This window comes from Trichoderma evansii, assembly GCF_050947405.1.
Source record: "Trichoderma evansii strain SZMC 28006 chromosome Unknown GGI43scaffold_51, whole genome shotgun sequence".
In the NCBI taxonomy this organism is placed as follows: domain Eukaryota; kingdom Fungi; phylum Ascomycota; class Sordariomycetes; order Hypocreales; family Hypocreaceae; genus Trichoderma; species Trichoderma evansii.
In genome coordinates, this window is record NW_028145155.1 from 2,032 (window position 1) to 22,905 (window position 20,874).

Here is a 20,874-nt window from a genome sequence, read left to right on the forward strand (position 1 = left end):
ATTACTAGGGATTTATAATAATTTTTTAATATTATATTTATAAAAGTTTTAAAAAAATATTTTAATTAAAATAAAATATAATATATAAAAATATAAAATATTATTAGTTATTTATATTTATAATATTTTTTATAATATAATTAATAAATTTTTTTTTTATATTTTTAATTATATTAATTAAAATTTTATTAATTAATATTTTAATAATATTAAAATTTAATTTTTAAATTATTTTTTTATTAATTATATTATAATAATTATACCTGCTATTAATTTAAATATTAATAAAATTTAATTATTAAAAAAAATTAAAATAAAAAATAAAAATTTATTTATTTTTTAAATTTTTTTATTATTTTAAATATAATAATATTTTTATATAAAAGTTATTTAATATATAATATTTTTTTTTATTTTTATATTAAATTTAATTTAAAAGTAATTTATTTTTTAAATTAAATTTATTTTTTATTTAATATTTTTAATTAATTTTAAATTTATTATTTTTATATTAACTAATTTTTATATAATTTTTAATAAGTAATTTATAATTATATATTTTATATAATTATAATAAAAAAGTTTATTTTTTTTTTTTTAATATTTAAAATATTTATAATAATTTAAAATATTTTTTATAATTTTTTTTTAATATAAATAAAAAACTAATTAAATTCTTTTTATATAAAAGTTTTATTTATTTTAATTATAAATATATTTTTTTTTTATATTTTTATTAAAGCTAATTTAAATTAATATAAATATAAACTTATTTTTAAATTTTTTTTTTAAAATTTAAGTTTTAAATTTTATATTAATAATATAAAATATTATAATTATTATATTATAATTATATTAAAAAAAAATTTATTTTAAAATGTATTAATATATTTTAAAATTAAATATTTTTTAAAACTTATTTAATTTAATAGAATTATTTTATTAAAAACTTTTTATTATTACTAATTTTTATTTAAATTATATATAAAATATAAAAAATAATTTATTTTTATTTTATTAAAAATATTTAAATTTTATTAAAATAATATTTTATTTATAAAAATTTATATATATAATAATAAAATATTTTAATAAGTTTTTAATATTATATATACTTTTAATTAATTTATTTTTATAATAAATAATATAATAAATATAAATTTAATTTAATAAATTTTATTAAATAAAAATAAATTAATTTTTAATAAATTTAATAAACTTTTAATTTATAATAAGTTTATATATTATTATTAACTTTTAAATTATAAATATATTTTAATATTTATTATAAAAGTTTTTTATTAATAATAATTTTTACTTATTTTAAATTTAAAAATTATAATAAAAAAAATATTAAATATTATAATAATAATTTTATTTTATTATTAATTTTTTAAAAAAAATATTTATAAGTTTTATATTTAATTTTTTAAAAATAAAAATAATATTTTAAATAATTATTAATTAATTAATTATTTTTTAAATATAATTTATATTTATAAATATATTAGCTTTTATATAACCTAGTTTAATATATTTTATATATAATTTAAATTTATATTAAATTTACTTACAAAAATATTATTTTTATATAAAATATTTGCTATTATAAAAAATTATATTAATTATAAAAAATTAATTTTATAACAATTATAAATAAGTATTTATTATAATATTAATATAATTAAAAAAAAAATAATTATTTTTATTATAAATTTTATATATTTTTTATAAAACTAATTAAAGCTTTTTTTTTTTTAATTAAAAAAAAATTTAAGTTTTTTTTAAAATAAAATTAAAATAATTCTAATTATATAAAAAATATATTTAAATATAACTTAAATTTATAATAATTAATAAATTTAAAAAAAATTTATAATTTTTTAATTATTATTAATAGAAGTTATTTTTTAATTATAATAATTTTTTATAAATTTATTTAAATTTTTTTAAAATAATTATATATTTTAAATAATTTATATTTTATAAATAAAATATATATTTTTTTAAAATTAATAAAATATTTTTTTTTATAATTTTTATAATATAAGATAAATATATTTTTAAAAGTATTAATAATATTATTAATATAAGTTATTATAAAATTATTTAAATATAATTTTAATATATAATTTTTAAAATATAATTAAATATTTATATAAATTATATTAAATAATAAATATTATTTTTTATTTATTTTAATTTTTTTTTTATAAGTTTATAAGTTTTAATAAAATTAAAAATTATAAATATTTTTTTTTATATAATTAATTTTTAATTTAAAAAATTAAAAATAATAAAATTTTATTTTTAATAATTATTTTATTTAATTTTTAATAATTAATAATTAATTATAATATATTATTTTTTTTAATATAAAAATAATAAAATATTTAATATATTTTTATTATTTAAATATATTTTTTATTTAATTATATTTATATTTAATTTTTTAAAATATAAAATTTATTTTTATTAAAATTATTTATTTTATAATATTTTAATAATATTTTATTATTTAAAATAATTTTATAATTTTATTTTAAATATAAATATATTTTATTTTAATTAATTATTAAATCTTTTTAATATTTTTTATATTATTTTAAAATAAATTTAAATTAATTTTTTTTTAATTATTTAATTTTATTTAATTTTAATTAAAATAATATTTTTAATAAATTAAAAGAATTCTAGGTTTTTAATAACTTAGTTTTTTTATTATTATTTTTTTATTAATTTTAAAAAAATTTTTATTATTATATTAATATATTTAATTTATATTTTATTATATATTAAATTTATATTTATATTTAATATTTTTAATTTTTTTATAATTTTATTTATAATTTTTTAAATTATTATTTATTTTATAAAAATATTTTAAATTTTTAATAAATTTATAAATTTATTAGGATTTAATTTAAAAAATAAATTATTAATTATATTTTTTATTTTTTTTTTAATATTTAAAATTTTAAAATTATTTAAAAAATAAAATAAAAATTTATAAAAATTATAAATATTATTATTTTTAAATAATTTTAATTATTTTAATAAGTAAATAATTTTTTTTTTAAATATTAATTATTTTTTATTTATAAATATTTTTTTTTTAAATAATTTATATTTTTTATTATATATTTTAATTTTATATAATTTCAATATTTAAATAAAAATATTTATTTTTATTTATTATATTAAAATTTATTTTATTTAACTTTTTATTATTATTATTAATAATTTTAATTTATTATTTTTTATTTTTATTAATTTAATAATTATTTTAATAATTATGTTTTTTTATTTTTTTATTTTTATTATTTTTTAAATTTAATTATAAATTTTTTTTTTTTTATAATTGTATTTTATAATTTATATAAAATTATTTTTTTATTTTTATATTTATTAATTTTTTTTATATTTTAATTTTAAATTTATTATAAAAATGCTTATTAAAATATTTATATAATTATTTTAATTAAATAATTATTTTAAAAAAAATTTTTTTTTTAATTTAAAAATATTTTAATAAGTTATATTTAAAATAAATAATATTAATATAATTAAAATATAAATATAAAAATAATTTTAATTTATATAAATATATTAAATATTATTATAAAATTTATAAATTAATTAAATTAATAAATTAATAAAATATTTTAAAAAGATTTTTAAAAAAAAGTATTAATATAATAAAAAAAATAAAAAAAAATTATAATATTATTAAATATTTTAAATATATAAAAAATAAAATTAAAAACTAATATATTATTTTAAAAAATTATTAAATTTTTTTTTAAATAAATAATAAAAAAATATAAAATATTTATATATTATTAAATTAAATTATTTTAAAAAAAATTAATAAAAATAATATTATTAAATTAAAGTTTATTTAATATTTTAACAAATAATAAATTAAATTAAAATTATATATTAATTATAATTATAATATACTTATAATTATTAATATAAAAAATATTATATTAATTTTTTTATATTAAAAAAATATATTTTTAAATATATTAAAAAATAAATTAAAAAATAAATTAATTTTTTATATTTATAATTTAAAAATTATATTATAAATATAATATATAATATAATAAATATTTTAAAATATAATATTATTTTAAAAATATATTAATTATATAAATATAATAATTTTATTATAAAAATTAAATAATTGAATATATTTTATTATAAAATTATTAAAAATAAAAATTTTAAAAAATTAAATAAAATATTTTTTATAAATAAATAAATTAAATATAAAAATAATATTTTATTATTTTTTTATTTAATTATTTTTTTTTATAATTATAGAATTATATAAAATTTTAAAATATTTTAAATAAAAAATTATATAATAATATAAACCTTTTTTAAATAATAATATTTAAATATATATATTTAATAATTATAAATTTAATATTAATAAGTATATTAATTTTATAATATTTTTTAAAAAAATTAATTTTTTAAATTTTTTTTAAAATAAGTAATAATAAAAACTATTTTATTTTATTTTTAATAAAAATTTTAAAAACCTTATAAAAGTAATATTAAAATTTAATAATAAATAAATAAATTTTTTTAATTTTTTTATTAATAAGTTTAAAAGTTTTAAATTTTATAATATTTTTTTTTTTAAATTTTATTTATAAATATTAAAAAATTTAAAAAATTATTAATTAATTTTATATATATTTTTTAAAAATATTTTTTTAAAATAATATTTTTTAAATTTATTTTAATTAAATTTATTAATTATAATAAAATTATTATTTATATTTATAATTTAAATAAAATTAAAAATTATAATAATAATAAAATAGTTATAATAATAAATATAATTATAAGTATATTATTAAAAATTATTTTAATATTTTTAATTATAATAAATTAATTATTTAAAAATTTTAAAAAAACTTTTAAATAGAAATTATTATTATATAATATTTAAGTTTATATTAAATTTAATATTATTTAAATTATAATTTTTTTTTAATTAATTTATAAGTTTATAATTATTTTTAAATATATACTTTTTATTAGTTATATAAAATTAAATTATAATAAATATATTATTATTTTTATTATTTTTAAATAGTTTTATTTATTAAAATATTATTTTAATTTATTTTAAATATTACTTATAAGTTTAATAATTATTTAAATAAAAGTTACTAATATATAATAATATAATTATTAAATTTTTAAAAAAATTAATAACTTAAAAATCTTTTTAAAAAATTAATTTAAATTTAAAATTTATATTAATAAATAAATTAAAAAATATATAAATAATAATAATAATTTATAATAATAATTATTAGTAAATAAAATTTAATAAATATTATATTAATTTTAATTTTATATTAATAACTAGTTATTTAAATTATTTTAATAAATATAAAAAGTTAAACTTATATATTTAATTAATATTTATAAATTATAATAAAAAGCTAGCTTTCCTAGCGTTCTTATTCCAAGAATAATTACAATATTTAATTAATTTATTAGTTTATAATTAATCCAGTGTCTCTTACCCTGTAAGCCTGTTATTATAATTATAATAGTTAAGTTATAAAAAATTTAAATTTTAATAAAAATAATTATTTTAAATTAAATTATTTAATTTTCTATAATTTACATATATTAATAATTTACTAATAATAAATATATTATTATAATTAAATAACTAGTAAGTTAATAAATAAGTATTTAAATTAATTTTCTTATTAATAATATTTAAAAATATATTTTTAATTTTATTTTAAAATAAATAATTTTATATATAATTTATAAGTTTAATTTAAAAGTATAAAAATAAAAATTAATTTTTAAGTAAATTTTTAAATAAATTTTAATTAAAAACAATGCTATTCCTTAGTGTTCCAATACTAGAAATGCTTACTTCCATACTTGTCCCTGGCTGCAGCCATTTCGGCGGATTAAAGCCTGCTCCCACTCCTGGTCGAAGAGTTAGCTGATATGCAAGAACGCGTTACACGGGCGCGGAATAAGACTCACCACTAGGCGTTCCCGTCATAATAACACTTCCGGCCTCAAGAGTTGTCCCTTGACTCAAGTAGCTCACAAGTTCGGCGCAGTCAAATAAAAGATCCGAAACACCTTCATCTTGGCGAACCTCGCCATCAACAATCGTCTTTAATTGAAGCTTTGAAGGGTCGGCAACCAAATCAGAAGAGAGTAAACACGGGCCTAACGGGGCGAATGTATCGAATCCCTTGCTGAAGCCCCACTGAGGTATAGGTCCCGCTAGACTTTTGTCTCGCTGTAGCTTGCGTGAAGAAATATCGTTGCCACAAGTATAGGCTGCGATGTAAGAAAGTGCATCTTCTCGAGATATATTCTTGGCTGGTTTTCCAATCACAAAGCAAAGCTCTCCTTCATAATCTGCCTGCTCATTCTGCGCAATCTTTGGAATGTGAACTAACTCGTCGTGGCCGATGACGCAAGTTGATGGCTTGAAAAAGATGAAAGGAAATGGTGGGACAGTTCTGTTGGCTTCCCTAACTGTCAAATATTTAGCTTCTGGAATAAAGATGAAGAAAGCAGCTACTGACTGTGTTTGGCATAATTTAGCCCTACGCATCGCAGTATCGGCACCTCATTTTGTGTAAGCGGCCCAAGAAGTTTCTTGACAGTAGCAATTTCTTCCGTCACTTTTGTTTTCCCCGTGGTATCATATATATCATCCCCAACGATAACCTTGGCCTGCAGTCTAGTCTCTTCAGTAGTGGAACCGATATCGAAATTTGGCGATGGAAGAATAGGCTCTCCACGAAGAACCCGCCCATCGGTCGCCACGAAGCGAATAAGACGCTGCCAAACAACTTTCATATTGACAAATTTGGATGTAGACACACAACACTAGCTATATCAAACTATACAGCGACGGATATTATTTAAATTACTGTTGTGCCTTCAATTGCCCAATATTCCGGGGATCGGGGACACGAGATCCGAGAGCTTTCGATCGGTGTAAGCCACATTCCGGGGATGTTTCGGACACGTCTCCGGCGGGGCCGAAGGACCAGTTACTATGGACCATTTCGGATTTATTCGCCTTATTACGGTTTTTGAAAGGTAAAGGCTTCCGGGGAAATTATAGTGTGGCGTGTCAGGCATGCTACTTTCCTGTATAAGGTGCTTAGTCCCGAATCCTAATTACCGGTTAGTCGACGTCTTTATAATCCTAACTCTCATCAAACACTTATAACCCTTCATAGATCGGATTTCTTTAACATCTTACCAGTACGTATTGACTCAACAGACCTACGACCCTCTCCAAGAGACTATAGTCCAGCATTTTTGTCAATTTGCACCATGGCTAAAGGAGTGATTTTACCTGCTCCATCGGTGAAGGTTGAAGTTTCTGCACTTCCCACTGGCAAACTATATTTACCTGATCGATGGCTGTTTGAGGATGGCGACAATGATATGCGAAAGGAAAGGCAGTTTTCGCCCGATTTCAGCTTCCTAATCAGCCATCCATCCGGCGAACACCTTCTATTCGACCTTGGGATGAGAAAAGTAGGTATCAGATCCTCCAGATAGGAGACGCGCCGCCATGCTGACTCCTATAATAACAGGAAACTGAAAACAATCCCGATGTCATCCGGGCTGACTACCCTTATATTTCACCAGTTGTTCCGAAAGATGCCACAGATCTTCTCAATGAAGGCTCAGTAAAAGCTTCTGACATCTCAACAGTTGTTTTCTCACACCTTCATTTTGACCATACCGGAGACCCAGCCAAATTTTCTCATGCGACTTTTGTAACTGGTCCAGGATCCTTTGCAGCTACAACTCCAGGATACCCCAGAGCAGCCAAATCGCCATTTTTATCTGTCATCATTGAGCATCCCAAGTATCGAGAACTTTCATTCGAGACAGATCGGTGGGTTCCGATCGGACCTTTTGAGCGCGCATACGATTACTTTTCCGATGGCTCATTTTATCTTCTTGACGCACCTGGCCACATGCCCGGTCATTTAGGTGCACTAGCACACACAGCCAAGGATGAATGGGTATTTATGGGAGGTGATTGCTGTCATCATCGAGCATTACTAGTAGGAGCGCGCCCAGTTAGTGTCACTGTCGGTCCTAATGGGACACCGAGCTTTCATAAAGATCCCCGAACTGCAATCTCTACCATTGACAAAGTAAATACATTGCAAAGCGGAGGGGATGTGCTAGCCGCATTGGCTCATGACGCAATCCTAGAAGGGCGGATGCCTATATATCCAGAGAAACTTAACGGATGGAAGGGATCTCCTTGGAAACAGAGCATAGATGAAACAGTCAAACAGATATACGGGTAATATAACAAAGAGTAATATGCAAACTAGAATAGAATCGATTTCATCGCATATACTTCAACTGAATTAGGACAGTCCGTGAACAATGGTCAAAATTTCTATTGGTGAAATGTTGCATACTAATATACAATGCATATCCACATTAGGCCGCCTATAACAAACTGAGGTTATCGGTAGATCTAATATAAATAGGTCTAGAGCTTAGTGGTGATTTTTAGATCTTGTAGAAGTAATATCCGGAGGGAGACATCGCTTGCATGAGTTCTACAGAGGTGCGTACTTCGGCTCTTGACCACAATTGCAGAAACCAGCATTAGCAATATGTTGATTGCATTGAACCTCGCTTGTAGAGCGCTCCCGAATCCATTTGTTGGAACTGAACTCATGTCAGCCTACACGAATAAGATGGATGGTAGAAACGCCATCTTTATGGCTGGGTTAAGAAAGTTGAATATGGTGATTCAAGCAATTAGCACTAAGACAAAGGCATGGGGACCGCAAAAGATTCGGCTTCCATCTACACCAAAACAGCAGTCCACGATGTATAAATCCTACACCACCATGATCCATCTTGAGAATGACGATGGCAAGCCCCCCCACCTTCTCCCAGTCACAGAGCTCTCACTTTGTGCTGACTCGTACATGTCTCAAGTCTTGGCGATATTTGGAATTCCGCTGTACTCGCGCAGCAGTTTGAGTCCAGAGTCAAGGTCGTAGATGTTGAATGGATTCCCTCCATTTGGGGCGTTTTCTGGATTAGACATTGTTGCTTGATATGATCAACAAGGCAATCACAGATATTTAAATCCTTGAACTCGATGTTATCGCCAAGTTTACCGTGAGTCAAAATTTCAGCCCGCAGGCACCAACGTGGGGTCGCCGCTCTTAGGCCAAGGAGGAAGGAAATGCAGGCAAGTTTAGCAATCAAATCTTCTGTAAGTCTATCAAAATATGTCAACAGATACCTTGATTTATGCATACACCTAAATGCAAAGGAATGTTAAATCAACTCCCAAGAACTGTATTTCGATTAAAAGATTGAACACTCATGTTCAAATTGGCAGTCGCTCATCCGACAAATTCAGGATACATCGGCGGTTACTTCCAATTATGGGTTCGCTGGAATTGCCAAGAGACATGTTAAAGGATATTATTAACAAGTATAATAGATTTAATCAAATACTTATAACCAATAACCAAAAGGCAATAGCAAAATTAGGGACAGATTATCAAGCATCCACGTTTAACTAATAAGCATCCAGAAGAGGTGGATCTAGCTGCTTATTAAAGGTGAATATTATTAAAAGTAAAATTAAAAAATAAGTATATAAAATATATGTTATAAAAATATAACATATACTTATTATAATATAATTTTATTTATTATAAGTGTTATATAGTAAATAAATATTGTATTATAATAATGAATTATTATATTATTATAAGTTAGCGTTGTATTACAATTAATAAGCGCTGTATTATAGTACTGTCTTATAGTAAGAAAGCGCTATATTTATTATAGTACTATAAGTAATAGTACTTTTAGCTGCAAGCGTTATCTTTCTAGATATTAATCATTTAAACGTGGATGCTTGATAATCTGTCCCTAAACTTATTGTGTTGACATCTAGGAACGGTGTAGAATATATGCTCCTCGGCCTTTCATGGACAACCAGGTTCAGTGTTATTGCAATCCTCTCACTGAAAAATAATAAACTCTCTCAAGCTCCATTTATAGTTAGCAAAACACAGTTAGTTGAAGTGGTAGAGTGAACTCAGCCGATAGCCAACATGAAGAGAGCAGCGCCTTATACTTGGGCAATACTAAAACCTCCGCCACAGCATCGAGATAATTCTTCCATGAGCACGAAGTATAATCTCGCAAACTTCCCTTTAATACACTCTCTTAGCGCGGTAAAGAAAAGCTACTACAGCCGCTGTCATAGCATCCAAATCCCATCGTCAAAGGCCAAATTTCGCATTTTGTCTCCGCTATCCCGTCGGCTTACGGCCGGCCTTACGTTGAAACCCTGTTGTTCCGAAACTGTTTAATCACTCGCTGCGCACAGCTTCTAGCTACAATCCTGGGGATATATCGGAAGGCAACTCGCTTCCAGGTCACACTCACCGGGTCTGCCGGGCAGATCCCCCCTCTAGTTCGTTCCGAGCTAGTTCAGCCATCGGAATTATTGAGTTCCCACAAACTCATCTCCGATATATACCAGTAATGGCTAGTTATGGGCATGTGTTTCGCTCTTTTTAGGTGGCATGTCATAACTCAATTTAGCAGACTTCCTCATTTCTCCCTGGTCAGATCGTGTCAGCACGCTACCAATCTAATCATGTTATTGACCAATACACAAACTGCGGCCTGGTTGGACCATGCCCATTATGGAGCAACTCTTACTCTGAGGAATGACATTCCTATTCCTGAACCATCAGAGGGAGAAGTTCTTGTGAAATTAGAATGCTCTGGTTTTTGTCATTCAGATGTGCATAGCATCTATGGAGAAACACCAATGGAGACGAATATTGCTGGGCACGAGGGTGTGGGGCGTGTTGTCAAGCGTAAGTATCCCTACAAATTTTCTGAAAAGACTATACTTTGCTAATCACGTAAATGCATTAGTTGGCAAGGGTGTACCAAGTGATGTCAAAGGGAAATTGGTGGGCGTTAAATGGCTGTATAGCGCTTGTGGAGAGTGCGAGATTTGCCAAGTGAGATATGTGCACTGCCCGCATCAAAACAATTCCGGAAGAGTAAGTTGGCCCTGCTACCTGAATTGAACGCACTGTAAATATTGACGAGTGTAACAGAATGTACCTGGGACTTTTCAGCAATATGTTGTTTCGCCACTGAAATATACCACCATCGTCCCAGATGGTTTAGAGCCAGAGATAGTAGCCCCATTACTTTGCGGTGAGTGTCTTTGTGTTCAATACTGCAATTGAGTAAATACGATGGCTAATATTGCAGAGTAGCTGGAGTCACTGTATACGCGGGAGTCGCCCAAGCTTCCAAATTCATTAAAAAGGGAGACTCAGTCGTCATTCTTGGAGCAGGCGGTGGCCTTGGCCATCTTGCCATTCAAGTTGCTACCGTCTCTGGCTATCGTGTCATTGCTGTTGACGGTGGTGATAAAGCCGTTGTCTGCATGACAAGCGGCGCTGCGGAATTCGTAGACTTTTTAAAGCAAAATGTGCGTATTCTCTGGCGTTTTCATGCTGTACGATATTTTACTCACTTATTTAGGTTGAGCAAACCGTCAAAGAGTTGACGGGTGGGATTGGGGCAAATGCAGTCATGGTCACAGCTGGTTCTGAGAAAGCCTACGAGTCTGTGCCAAAGCTGCTAAGAAATCTTGGCGTCTTGGTATGCATCGGAATTCCAAGATTAGATTTCCACGTTCCAATTTCACCATTTGAAATTATTGTTCGAGGTGAGTCAAACCATTCATGAGCAAACATGTTTGCGTGAGAGGAGAAGCTGACATGGACATAGGCCTGAAGATTGTGGGAACATCTGTCGGTACGGAAACTGACATTCAAGAACTCTTAAAATTGACTGCTGAGGGAAAGATTAAACCACAGATCGAGGTATACGACTTCAACGATATTAATGATGTGATGGGCAAACTGGCGAAATTTCAGGTAAAGGGTAGGGCGGTGCTGAGATTACCTCAATAAGTGCGAAGTAATTCAATTTTTTTAGCAATAGGGTAGGGCAATAAGTAGATAGAATTATGATAGAATTATTATTGTGGTATTACTGTAGTTCCATTGCATCATTATTTCGTATCTGGCGCATTAGCAAATTCCCGCTTGCTTGCAGGCATTGTTCAACCAGTTTTGTGTTGTTAGTAGCTTTGTATAGGAATTTCCATTGCAGGTTGTTGTGAGGAATCCATGAGCCCGGTAAGAAAGTCAAGATTATCTTCAGTCAAAAACTCTCCAAGATCCAGCCCTAGAGGAGACAATTCTGTATCAGATCGAGACGGCGCACTAGGGATACCCGAGATTTGCGAAGAGTCTAACTCAATGTTGAACCAATTTGTCTGAGCATTACTTCCACCTAAAATCGTCGTAAGCAACTAGGGTCGCTTGAAAAATACCTTTTGAAACTCACCTCTTGTTGCTGCCGCGACTCGCACAAGTGTTTCAAGATATTTACGGCATCTCTGCACTAGTCGCGCGCCGCCACCGAGATTTTGCAGTGCCTCCACAGCTAGATATAAGCTTGTCCTCAGGTCTTCTGTCTCCAATCCAGCCATGATAGGACCAGCTGTTCCATTTGCCTGGATTAAGAGGCCAGCAAATACAGCAAGGGCGGCATTAAAAGCTATATTTATCAGCAGTGGTCATTAGCTATTTGTAGTAAAGCTTACTATAGTAGGTTGAGAACCACCAAGCTCCAAGAAGAGATGGTTTCTTTCCCATCTTGTGAACAATAGAAATGATTTCAGAAGCAGATTCCAAGCAGACTTGAAAGCTTCCATGCCCAAATTGTCGCAAAAATAGGCCCTCTTCAGAGTTCCTATCCCCATTATTGATTTGTTCCAGGAACCTCGCTAGGACTTGCCTATGGAGCAAAACTCTAGTGTTTAAATATCGCAATGAAAGGATGATTGAGAGGCGGTCAAAAATAATGTTTTGGTTCATTTCGACAAAGGATGCATCCCACGGTCTAGCCTTGAGCTGCAACGGGAGATCGCGTCTCCATTGCAAGAGTTTGCTCTCCAATTTGATTACATTCTCAAGCATTGGGGCGATTGAAAGCTGCGGGGCACAGCCAAGATTCTGGCCATACTGATCGGCAATTGCAGCACCTAGAATTGAATAAAGATTTCTGTATTGCCATTAGCGAAAGAAAGAAAAAATTGAGCCGGAGGGCCTTACATCGTGGAGTTGAAAAACGATACTGTTGACGGACCACTCAACATATCCATCTGCGAACCATTGATAGGATTGATTCCATCAAACTCGACGTCTAGAGGAAGTGACATTTGAACATACTCAACTGGTATTGCAGGTGGACGACCAAACGTCATGCTCAACGTTCTGGACGTATCGTAAGTTAACATGCATGGCATACTTGAACAAAATTACACAACTCACCGGTCAAGAACTACACAGCCGTACCAGGTGCGTTTTCTTATCTCCTTCTCAAGTGGTGTAAATTTAGTGTACGAACTAGAGGTATGGAGTCCCAATTGGAGTGCTGCCTTCACCGTCAGGCCATGAAGATTCCACGTCTGAGCAGAGCGCTGTGTTCCTTGAAGAAATTGCGTCATTAATAATAGATATTGGACTATATCGAGTTAGTTGATCCCTTTCTCTGATCTGATCCAATCGTTCTTACCAATTTCAACATTTGCGGTTCTGAATGCCATCTTCCCGGACAAAGCTTGGGCTCGCTTGAAGAAGACGTCTGACTCTGCCGCATTTCGCTCGACAGGTAAATCAGGTCGGGCACTGACACAAGTGGCGAAAGCTAGGATCATGTTCAATAAGCATAGCCATGAGCGCCTGATTGATGCGAAGTTGTTTTGTTTTGCAACAGCAAATTCCTGTAGCAGAGAGCCTTCGTGCACGTATGGAAATAACATTCCTGTGTCGGCAAAGAACAGTCGGATAAGATGTAGCATATCTGCTTCAGGTGGCAGACTATACACACCAACCGCTGCTGAGAGACTTTGATCCAGACTTTGGGTTCCGGCGATCGGTGATGCTGGCCGAGAGATGCTCATCATTGCACCCTCCATCCTCGCATCCACTGGGAGAGGTCGTGTTAGGTCTGTATTTACTGCGGTAGCCATAGCGTGCGTGATCTGTCCGATGAAAGCGATGTTGGAAGAAGGCCCTGAGGTAGAAAAAGTATTAGCAAATGTAAACTCCAGCGTTAACTGACCAGAGAACGTTACCAAAGAAGCCGGATTCCTGTTCATCTGCAAACGTAATGGCCCCCATTCCGTCCACTGTGTCTTCGAATTGGATTTGAGCTTGGGAGTCATCCCTGCTGGACTCTTCGGCATCCTCCGGATCCAGTACACTTCTAGAATTTAATGAAGGGGGGCCAGCTGCTTCCTGTCTCCCGGCCAGTAGACGGAGAGTCTCTTCAATAGAGTGCAACCTTTCCTCGAGCTCTGTCGGGTATCTAGCGTCAAGGTGGAGTCAGAATGCAATGATAAGGCCACGAGATAACATAGAACGCAAAACAAAGAGGACCTGAGTCATACTGTTTCCCCGATGCCCCTGCCGGCTGCTGATAAAAGCATTCTAGGCCCATCTCAACACACATCATACACCGGGGACGTGAGCCGTCACACTGCATGATGGTTAGACAAATCGAACGACAGTCTGAGACTACTATCCGGTACATACCCGTGTTTTGCGGGAGCTATATGCGGCATGAGGTCAGCAAATTATATATTCTAGCCATATCCCGGCTCGATGGTTTCAGCCTCTCAGGTCATTTGACATGAATTCTTGTATTTGAGCGTAGGGATATAGCATTAAGGATGAGGTGCTTCATTACCGACAGCTATTACAAGCTAGAGCTGTTCTCTGACGCTTAAAAAAAGTCTGTCGAGGCGCGGCTTCGTCTGAGGGGGCGGATCGTTTCCTCTCGCCATTCTTGCCACCGCTGGTGTTTGGGCTCATTGTGTGCCTTTTGAGGACAATTGACTCATGAATACTGCGCTTATCAAACCTGTCAGCGATTTCGGATATTCTTGTCTTCGATCGCGTGCTTAATTGATCACTGGCAAGATCACTTGGAGTGTATAGAATAATACGAGAAAGATGCAGGATCTTGGGCGGAAGGTGAGTTAGGCCGGGGCTATCACGGAGCTTTATACGGAGCAGATGCGTGGAGAAAAAAAGCCAATGAGGGAAGAGATTCTAGTGCGAACAAAAGCCGGGGTAAGTCGTGTGCCACACCTAAGCATTTTATTTTCCGGGTCCCCCGGATTTCGGCTTAGCTCTCTTTGACGCAGGCATGTTTCGTCAATCAGTTTGTTGCCAAATGTGTTACAACTGTTGCAAAGATCGAACGATTACAAATGAAGATTTGTTACATAGTCGAGATAGGTGGTTGACGTGTAGATCGCACTGTCTACCCGTTGGAGTCGATCGACTGGGAAGTTATACTCATGATTCCCATTGGAGGGACTTGACTTCTCTAAAGACTATGCGATCACATGGAGGTTATTTCACGGTATTTCAGACTATTAGTTTGGATCTTAAAGTAAAAAATTGTAGTAATTGCGATTATCTCTAATACGATACAATATTAGAAAGCGTCGCCGTGGTGTGATGGCTGGGCTTCTTTCCAGTGCCTTGCACTCCACTCGCGAATCTGTTTGCCTCTCCACCAAAAGATGAAGATGGGAATGTGGGCGACAAAAATAAGCATCGCCAAAACTCCAAAAGGTTCCGCGTAACCTGCCGACGTATTCCAAGGCACTACTGCATACGAAATGCCAAAGGCAGCAAAGTTCTTGAAGCCATTCAACACGACAAGTGTGGCGTCTGCTCGGGCTTCGTAAATATCAACCAAGTATGTTTGGGTAAGGTTATTAGCAGTGACGAAGCAGAACATGACTGGAGAAGCAGCCGCATAATTAGTAATTTTTCTATTTGTATTTTGTCCACACGATTCAATTAGACTTACCTAAAGCTTCTCCAATAAGAGGAGCAACCCAGGGGCTTTTGTTCTGGGCGCACACTCCTACGACGATGCATCCAACAGGCCCAATGATACAAGTCGGCACGAAGAACATGAGTCGCCATTCGGGCAAGAAATTTCCGCGTTTTCGGAGTCTTGAAATGACAACATCATTTAGGATGCCGCAATACGGAATGGCGATCCATACCGCAATCAATGGCGCGAAGCCAGTCAAAGCAATCTGCTTGATATCGAAATTGTACACGCTCGTGTAGATGAAAGTGTTGGATGTAAGCATATAATTGGTCGCCATAAGCAAGATACTGTAGTGAATGGTCATGGCGATGACAGCGGGATGCGGTAGGTACTTGAAAGGATAACAGAAGGACTTCCAGAGGCTATCATGAACATTACGTTAGTTACGGAGAGTGTTTGAGTCACCGAAGTGTATGATACTTACCTGTCGACTTTACTGCGACCACCACCAGATACAGCCCAAAACCTGAAGTTATCTATGAGCTTGGGCTGGCGATGGTGAAGATTTCCAGATTGTCTGGTGTACTGTGTCTCAGGGAAGAAAAGGAAAAGAAGGAGACAGGCTCCAAGAGACAAAAAGGCGACAGTCCATTGAATCCAGCGCCAACCCAGGTCAGCCGTAATGTAACCTCCAATTAGAGAGCCCACCGCGAAACCCGAAGCCTGGAACAAGACGTAAAGTCCCATACACTTGGCCCGATCATGGAGAAAGAAAACATCCGCTACTGCCTGGGGCCCGAGTGTCTCTGGAGATGCTGAGAAGATGGAGGCCATCGTTCTGGCAGCAATAAGTGATCCTGATGATTTAGCGAGTGCTCCCCAGATACAAAACAGTCCCGTGGCCAGGCTGGTGAAGACAAACACAAGGCGGACGCCAAAACGATTTCCAACAGAAACCCAGATCAGGGATGCTACCCCGTAAGAAAGTAAAGGAGCTCCGACCAGGTAAGTCACAGAGTTGAGACTCATGTGTAACTCTTCCGAAATGGGGAAGAAAGCAGAAGCCACGGAAATCATGTTAAGGGGTCCGATGATCGTCCATATGCATAGAACGAGTAGAATAAGGATCTTTCGCCAGCTGGCGAAGTTGAGAGGGTCAAACAGGTCATCGCTTGGTTGAGGAATAAGTGGCAAACCTCTTCGCGAAAGTTTGGGCTCAACGGCAGGGAGATTCTCCTCTTGGATAGAGTCATGGATGGGAGAATCCACCTTCTCGATATCTTCAGAAGATGGTCCAGCAGCCATGATTGCCCAAGTGATGAAGACTGAGGGGATAATATTAATAAAATGATGAAGGAAGTAGGTAGAAATGGAAAATGATTTTGGTCAGAATAATCTTGAGATCTCATCAATGATAAATTTTATCATCGTTTCGCCATCTTTATATCTCTCTAGTTACGGTAGTTAGATGGAAGTGTTACCAATATCCCCTTTTACACATTCACTTAATTATCTAGCAGAATTGCTCACCGGGGCTAGCAGAAGCCAGCCGCAATGCGTTACGAAAGCTGTCATTGGTTGCGAAGCTGGTGGCTTGAAATCTAGTTTTTGTATGGGGCTATTTCGCTCTAAATGATTAAAAAGTTGGGAATTCATCGCCAAGTGCACTTCCGACCTGCCCGCGAAGACGCGGGGAAGATGCCACCCTCGTGAGATGAACTCCACAGGCTAAAATAGTCTACGGAATTATTTGAGACCAAAAGACCAGGGCCATAGATTCCACGGAATTCGCAAGTTCATCCGCTCCGAAATTTCCCCAGGGCAAAGACAGCAATTTTTATTTCGGATGCTTAGCTATGGTGGACTATATTGTCTCACTTTGGGGAGTACAAAGTCTCCGCCGGTCATCTGAGCAATGAGACACGGATAGATTTATTTATCGCAAGACCCTATCGCCAATTGTCAACTGTATCGGCACAACTAAACATCTATCTTGGCATCATGGAGAAAATTGACACTCACGCGCATGTTGTTCCTCCTGGTTGGAGGAAGTATTGTGAGGAGCATGGTTTTGGGAAACCCGACGGAATGCCAGCGATTCCAGTATGTAGGAAAATTAGGTCTTCGGTTTCTAGGCTTCACTCGACTGACAATAAATGATGTAGGAATGGACACCAGAGGCGCATATTGCATTGATGGATAAGCTGGGAATTAGCAAGTCCATTCTCAGCATTACGTCCCCCGGCACGTATCTGAATCCTGGTGATGATGCCCTTGCTCGCAAGATTACTCGTGAGACCAATGAGGAGCTATCCCAGATTTGCGCGCAGAACCCATCTCGGTTTGGCTTCTTCGCGTCATTGCCTCTGCCCGATATTGAGGGATCTTTGGCCGAGATTGATCACGCTATCAAACTTGGCGCATTAGGTTTTGCCGTAATGACCAATGCGCATGGCCAATATCTCGGAGACTCTTCTCTTGATGAAGTCTTTCGTAAGCTTAATGAAGTCAACGCCGTCCTATTCATACATCCCACTACTTGCTGTGGAAGCGACCCCGGAGCTGTCAAGCCCCTGAACCAGTATCCCTCTCCAATGCTGGAGTTTTTCTTCGACACCACTCGTGCAGTTACAAATCTGTTACTTTCTGGAATCGTGGAACGGAATCCCAATATCTCATTCCTTGTCTCCCATTGTGGAGCTACTCTTCCACCACTTGTCGAACGTTTCACAAGATTTGCAGCCATAATTAACGCACCTTCATCACTCAATTCCGATCAGGTAAAAGAATTGTTCAAGACCAGGTTCTTCTTCGACCTGGCTGGATTTCCTTTTCCTGACCTTATTCACGGATATCTTCGTGTGAGCGATGAATCTCGGTTGCTATACGGTACTGACTTCCCATTTACTCCGGCGCACATGATAGAAATTCAAGGCAGGACAATGGATAAGGGTCTGAGAGAGTTATTTGATGAGGAAACTATCAAGGCTATCTACTCTGGACATGCAAAGAAGCTGTTGAAGCTTTAGTTTGATTAGCAAAATAGAATATAAAAACAGACCAAGATAGAAAAATGCAACTCGTTCCCATATTTTAACACATTCTCTATGATCTTTGTCCATCATGAAGGCTGCTGTGAATTATCTTAAACAAAGTAGTTGCACGGCAACATTACATAAATATGCTCTTAGGTGGGAAAAAGTACGCAGACAGGGCAATCCAACATCTTTAATTGCATCTTCCAAGCATTGGGACACATTTTACTAAATTTGGTGATGAAATTTGGTAGAATCGAGGAAGAACTTCGTCAAAGGTTGCGTACTTAATTGCATATTCAAGTAAAGTAAATTAATTTATGTAACATCAAGACATCTATCTATACCATTATTCAGACACCAAAGTCTCAATATCAACGCCCTCAGTCCGCAAAAATCCCAAAGCTCTCAACATGGGTTTGTCATCAAAACGATACAAATATGCCGTGCTTCCAGCACCCGCAAAGTGTTGGTATTTGTTCCATGCAGGAATACAGAAAGTGTCTCCTTTCACCCACTTGAAGACCTTTCCATCAATAACAGAGTGCCCGCTACCTTCTACGATGTGATAGACAGATGATGCCGTCTCGCGGATTGCTGGGGAGCTGGTACCAGCATTCAATCTCCCTGCTGAACCACCGAGGATCTTTGACACTTAATCACAAGTTAGCTGAATGATGGCTAAATGAATGAGTGATAAACAAACCTTCGCGGCCGTCTTCCTTCAGGTACGGCTTGGTAACCCAGTCGCCATTTTCAGCGTCTAGTCGGGCCTGCATCTTAGCCCAAGGGAACACAATGGGGCTATTATCAGTACCGACATCCTCGGCAGGATATCTAGGCTCATTATAATGCTCTACAAAATGCACGGGGAAGTGTCGAAAGTTGGGCAAATCGAGACCATCAAGCCAAATCATTGGTCCAGATCCATCCTTGCCATGGTCGTGCCAATTCCAGGTCGGTGTAAGAATAACATCGCCGCGGTTCATCTTGATACGGCGGCCATGGACAGCAGTGAAGCCGCCATTGCCTTCGATGATGAAGCGCATAGCGAATGCAGTGTGTCGGTGTGCTGGTGCAGTCTCATTAGGCATAACTAGTTGAAGACCAGCATACACCGTATCTGTAGTATAAGGTGCATCTATTCGAAGATAGGTTAGCTGGCCGAACTACGTTGTACACAGTAACTTGAGGGCGGTTTACCTCTAGCTGGGTTCACCAGCATAAGGACCCTTCGCTCAGCTTGTTTTTCCGTAATCAGCTCCCCAGCACGGAGCAGGTACGGCTTAATCTCGTCATACTTCCAGATATGAGGGACGCAGGTTGGATTGGGAGCAGGGGGGTTAAGCTTTGACATTTGCGCCCATAAGGGCAACGTATTGGTGAATTGTAGCTGAGAGAGGAGTTCAGTTGTCTGTTGTTCTTTTGACTTTTCGTCCACAGCCAGCTGCTGCGGCGCAACGTCTGTCTTGACTTCGGTCAGGATAGTCATGTTGGGGAAGAGCTTAGATGTTCTTCGCTGGACACTCTGGTAGATTTTCTCAATTAATGACAAGGCTGATCAATTTTTAATTATCGACCTCAATGTATTTGTATCTTTCTACCTGAAGCACCATAGTGGCAAGATGAGATAACTTCTCGCACTCATGTTGAGGCTTGGAGTGAATGGGGCAGCTGACGGTTTGTGGCGTCCCGAGCATCCCCGACCTAGCCCAGGCAGGCCGGGGGTAGGGCGGAACGTCTGGAGCGGGGACTATTCGCACTATCAGGGCTGGGGATATGGAACGATGAATATGCTTTGCACTTCTATTGCGGGCGAAGTGGTGTCATTATGTCCAAG

General features: G+C 33.0%; 7 protein-coding genes across 7 annotated transcripts; 3 read left to right on the forward strand and 4 right to left on the reverse strand.

Annotated features, from left to right (window-relative positions):
* Positions 1 to 5,875: 5,875 nt before the first annotated feature.
* On the reverse strand, positions 5,876 to 6,876 carry GGI43DRAFT_389040 (fumarylacetoacetate hydrolase family protein; the record flags this gene model as incomplete). The annotated part of the gene is made up of 3 exons (XM_083204141.1): positions 5,876 to 5,982; positions 6,043 to 6,549; positions 6,600 to 6,876. The coding sequence occupies 3 exons, from the start codon at positions 6,874 to 6,876 to the stop codon at positions 5,876 to 5,878; spliced, it is 891 nt and encodes a 296-aa protein (XP_083055015.1).
* A 579-nt stretch (positions 6,877 to 7,455) lies between these two features.
* GGI43DRAFT_419362 (MBL fold metallo-hydrolase) lies at positions 7,456 to 8,403 on the forward strand. The gene is made up of 2 exons (XM_083207666.1): positions 7,456 to 7,569; positions 7,629 to 8,403. The coding sequence occupies exons 1-2, from the start codon at positions 7,477 to 7,479 to the stop codon at positions 8,358 to 8,360; spliced, it is 825 nt and encodes a 274-aa protein (XP_083055016.1). The 5' UTR covers positions 7,456 to 7,476; the 3' UTR covers positions 8,361 to 8,403.
* Positions 8,404 to 10,699: 2,296 nt separating this feature from the next.
* Positions 10,700 to 12,063, forward strand: GGI43DRAFT_432970 (zinc-dependent alcohol dehydrogenase; the record flags this gene model as incomplete). Its single annotated transcript, XM_083209668.1, has 6 exons — positions 10,700 to 10,925; positions 10,987 to 11,117; positions 11,175 to 11,277; positions 11,340 to 11,557; positions 11,611 to 11,797; positions 11,860 to 12,063. 6 exons carry the CDS (start codon positions 10,700 to 10,702, stop codon positions 12,042 to 12,044), a joined length of 1,050 nt encoding a protein of 349 aa, XP_083055017.1. The 3' UTR covers positions 12,045 to 12,063.
* Positions 12,064 to 12,121: 58 nt separating this feature from the next.
* Positions 12,122 to 15,202, reverse strand: GGI43DRAFT_419366 (transcription factor domain-containing protein). The gene is made up of 10 exons (XM_083207667.1): positions 14,893 to 15,202; positions 14,739 to 14,754; positions 14,594 to 14,682; positions 14,279 to 14,511; positions 13,717 to 14,217; positions 13,473 to 13,665; positions 13,254 to 13,415; positions 12,743 to 13,203; positions 12,484 to 12,696; positions 12,122 to 12,429 (listed from the first exon to the last, which is right to left on the reverse strand). The coding sequence occupies exons 1-10, from the start codon at positions 15,015 to 15,017 to the stop codon at positions 12,215 to 12,217; spliced, it is 2,208 nt and encodes a 735-aa protein (XP_083055018.1). The 5' UTR covers positions 15,018 to 15,202; the 3' UTR covers positions 12,122 to 12,214.
* Positions 15,203 to 15,648: 446 nt separating this feature from the next.
* On the reverse strand, positions 15,649 to 17,667 carry GGI43DRAFT_432972 (MFS general substrate transporter; the record flags this gene model as incomplete). Its single annotated transcript, XM_083209669.1, has 3 exons — positions 16,484 to 17,667; positions 16,030 to 16,421; positions 15,649 to 15,959 (listed from the first exon to the last, which is right to left on the reverse strand). Exons 1-3 carry the CDS (start codon positions 17,302 to 17,304, stop codon positions 15,649 to 15,651), a joined length of 1,524 nt encoding a protein of 507 aa, XP_083055019.1. The 5' UTR covers positions 17,305 to 17,667.
* A 333-nt stretch (positions 17,668 to 18,000) lies between these two features.
* On the forward strand, positions 18,001 to 19,028 carry GGI43DRAFT_426729 (amidohydrolase family protein; the record flags this gene model as incomplete). The annotated part of the gene is made up of 2 exons (XM_083208705.1): positions 18,001 to 18,102; positions 18,165 to 19,028. 2 exons carry the CDS (start codon positions 18,001 to 18,003, stop codon positions 19,026 to 19,028), a joined length of 966 nt encoding a protein of 321 aa, XP_083055020.1.
* Positions 19,029 to 19,383: 355 nt separating this feature from the next.
* On the reverse strand, positions 19,384 to 20,621 carry GGI43DRAFT_432975 (RmlC-like cupin domain-containing protein; the record flags this gene model as incomplete). The annotated part of the gene is made up of 3 exons (XM_083209670.1): positions 20,238 to 20,621; positions 19,741 to 20,175; positions 19,384 to 19,688 (listed from the first exon to the last, which is right to left on the reverse strand). The coding sequence occupies exons 1-3, from the start codon at positions 20,524 to 20,526 to the stop codon at positions 19,384 to 19,386; spliced, it is 1,029 nt and encodes a 342-aa protein (XP_083055021.1). The 5' UTR covers positions 20,527 to 20,621.
* Between the last annotated feature and the right edge of the window lie 253 nt (positions 20,622 to 20,874).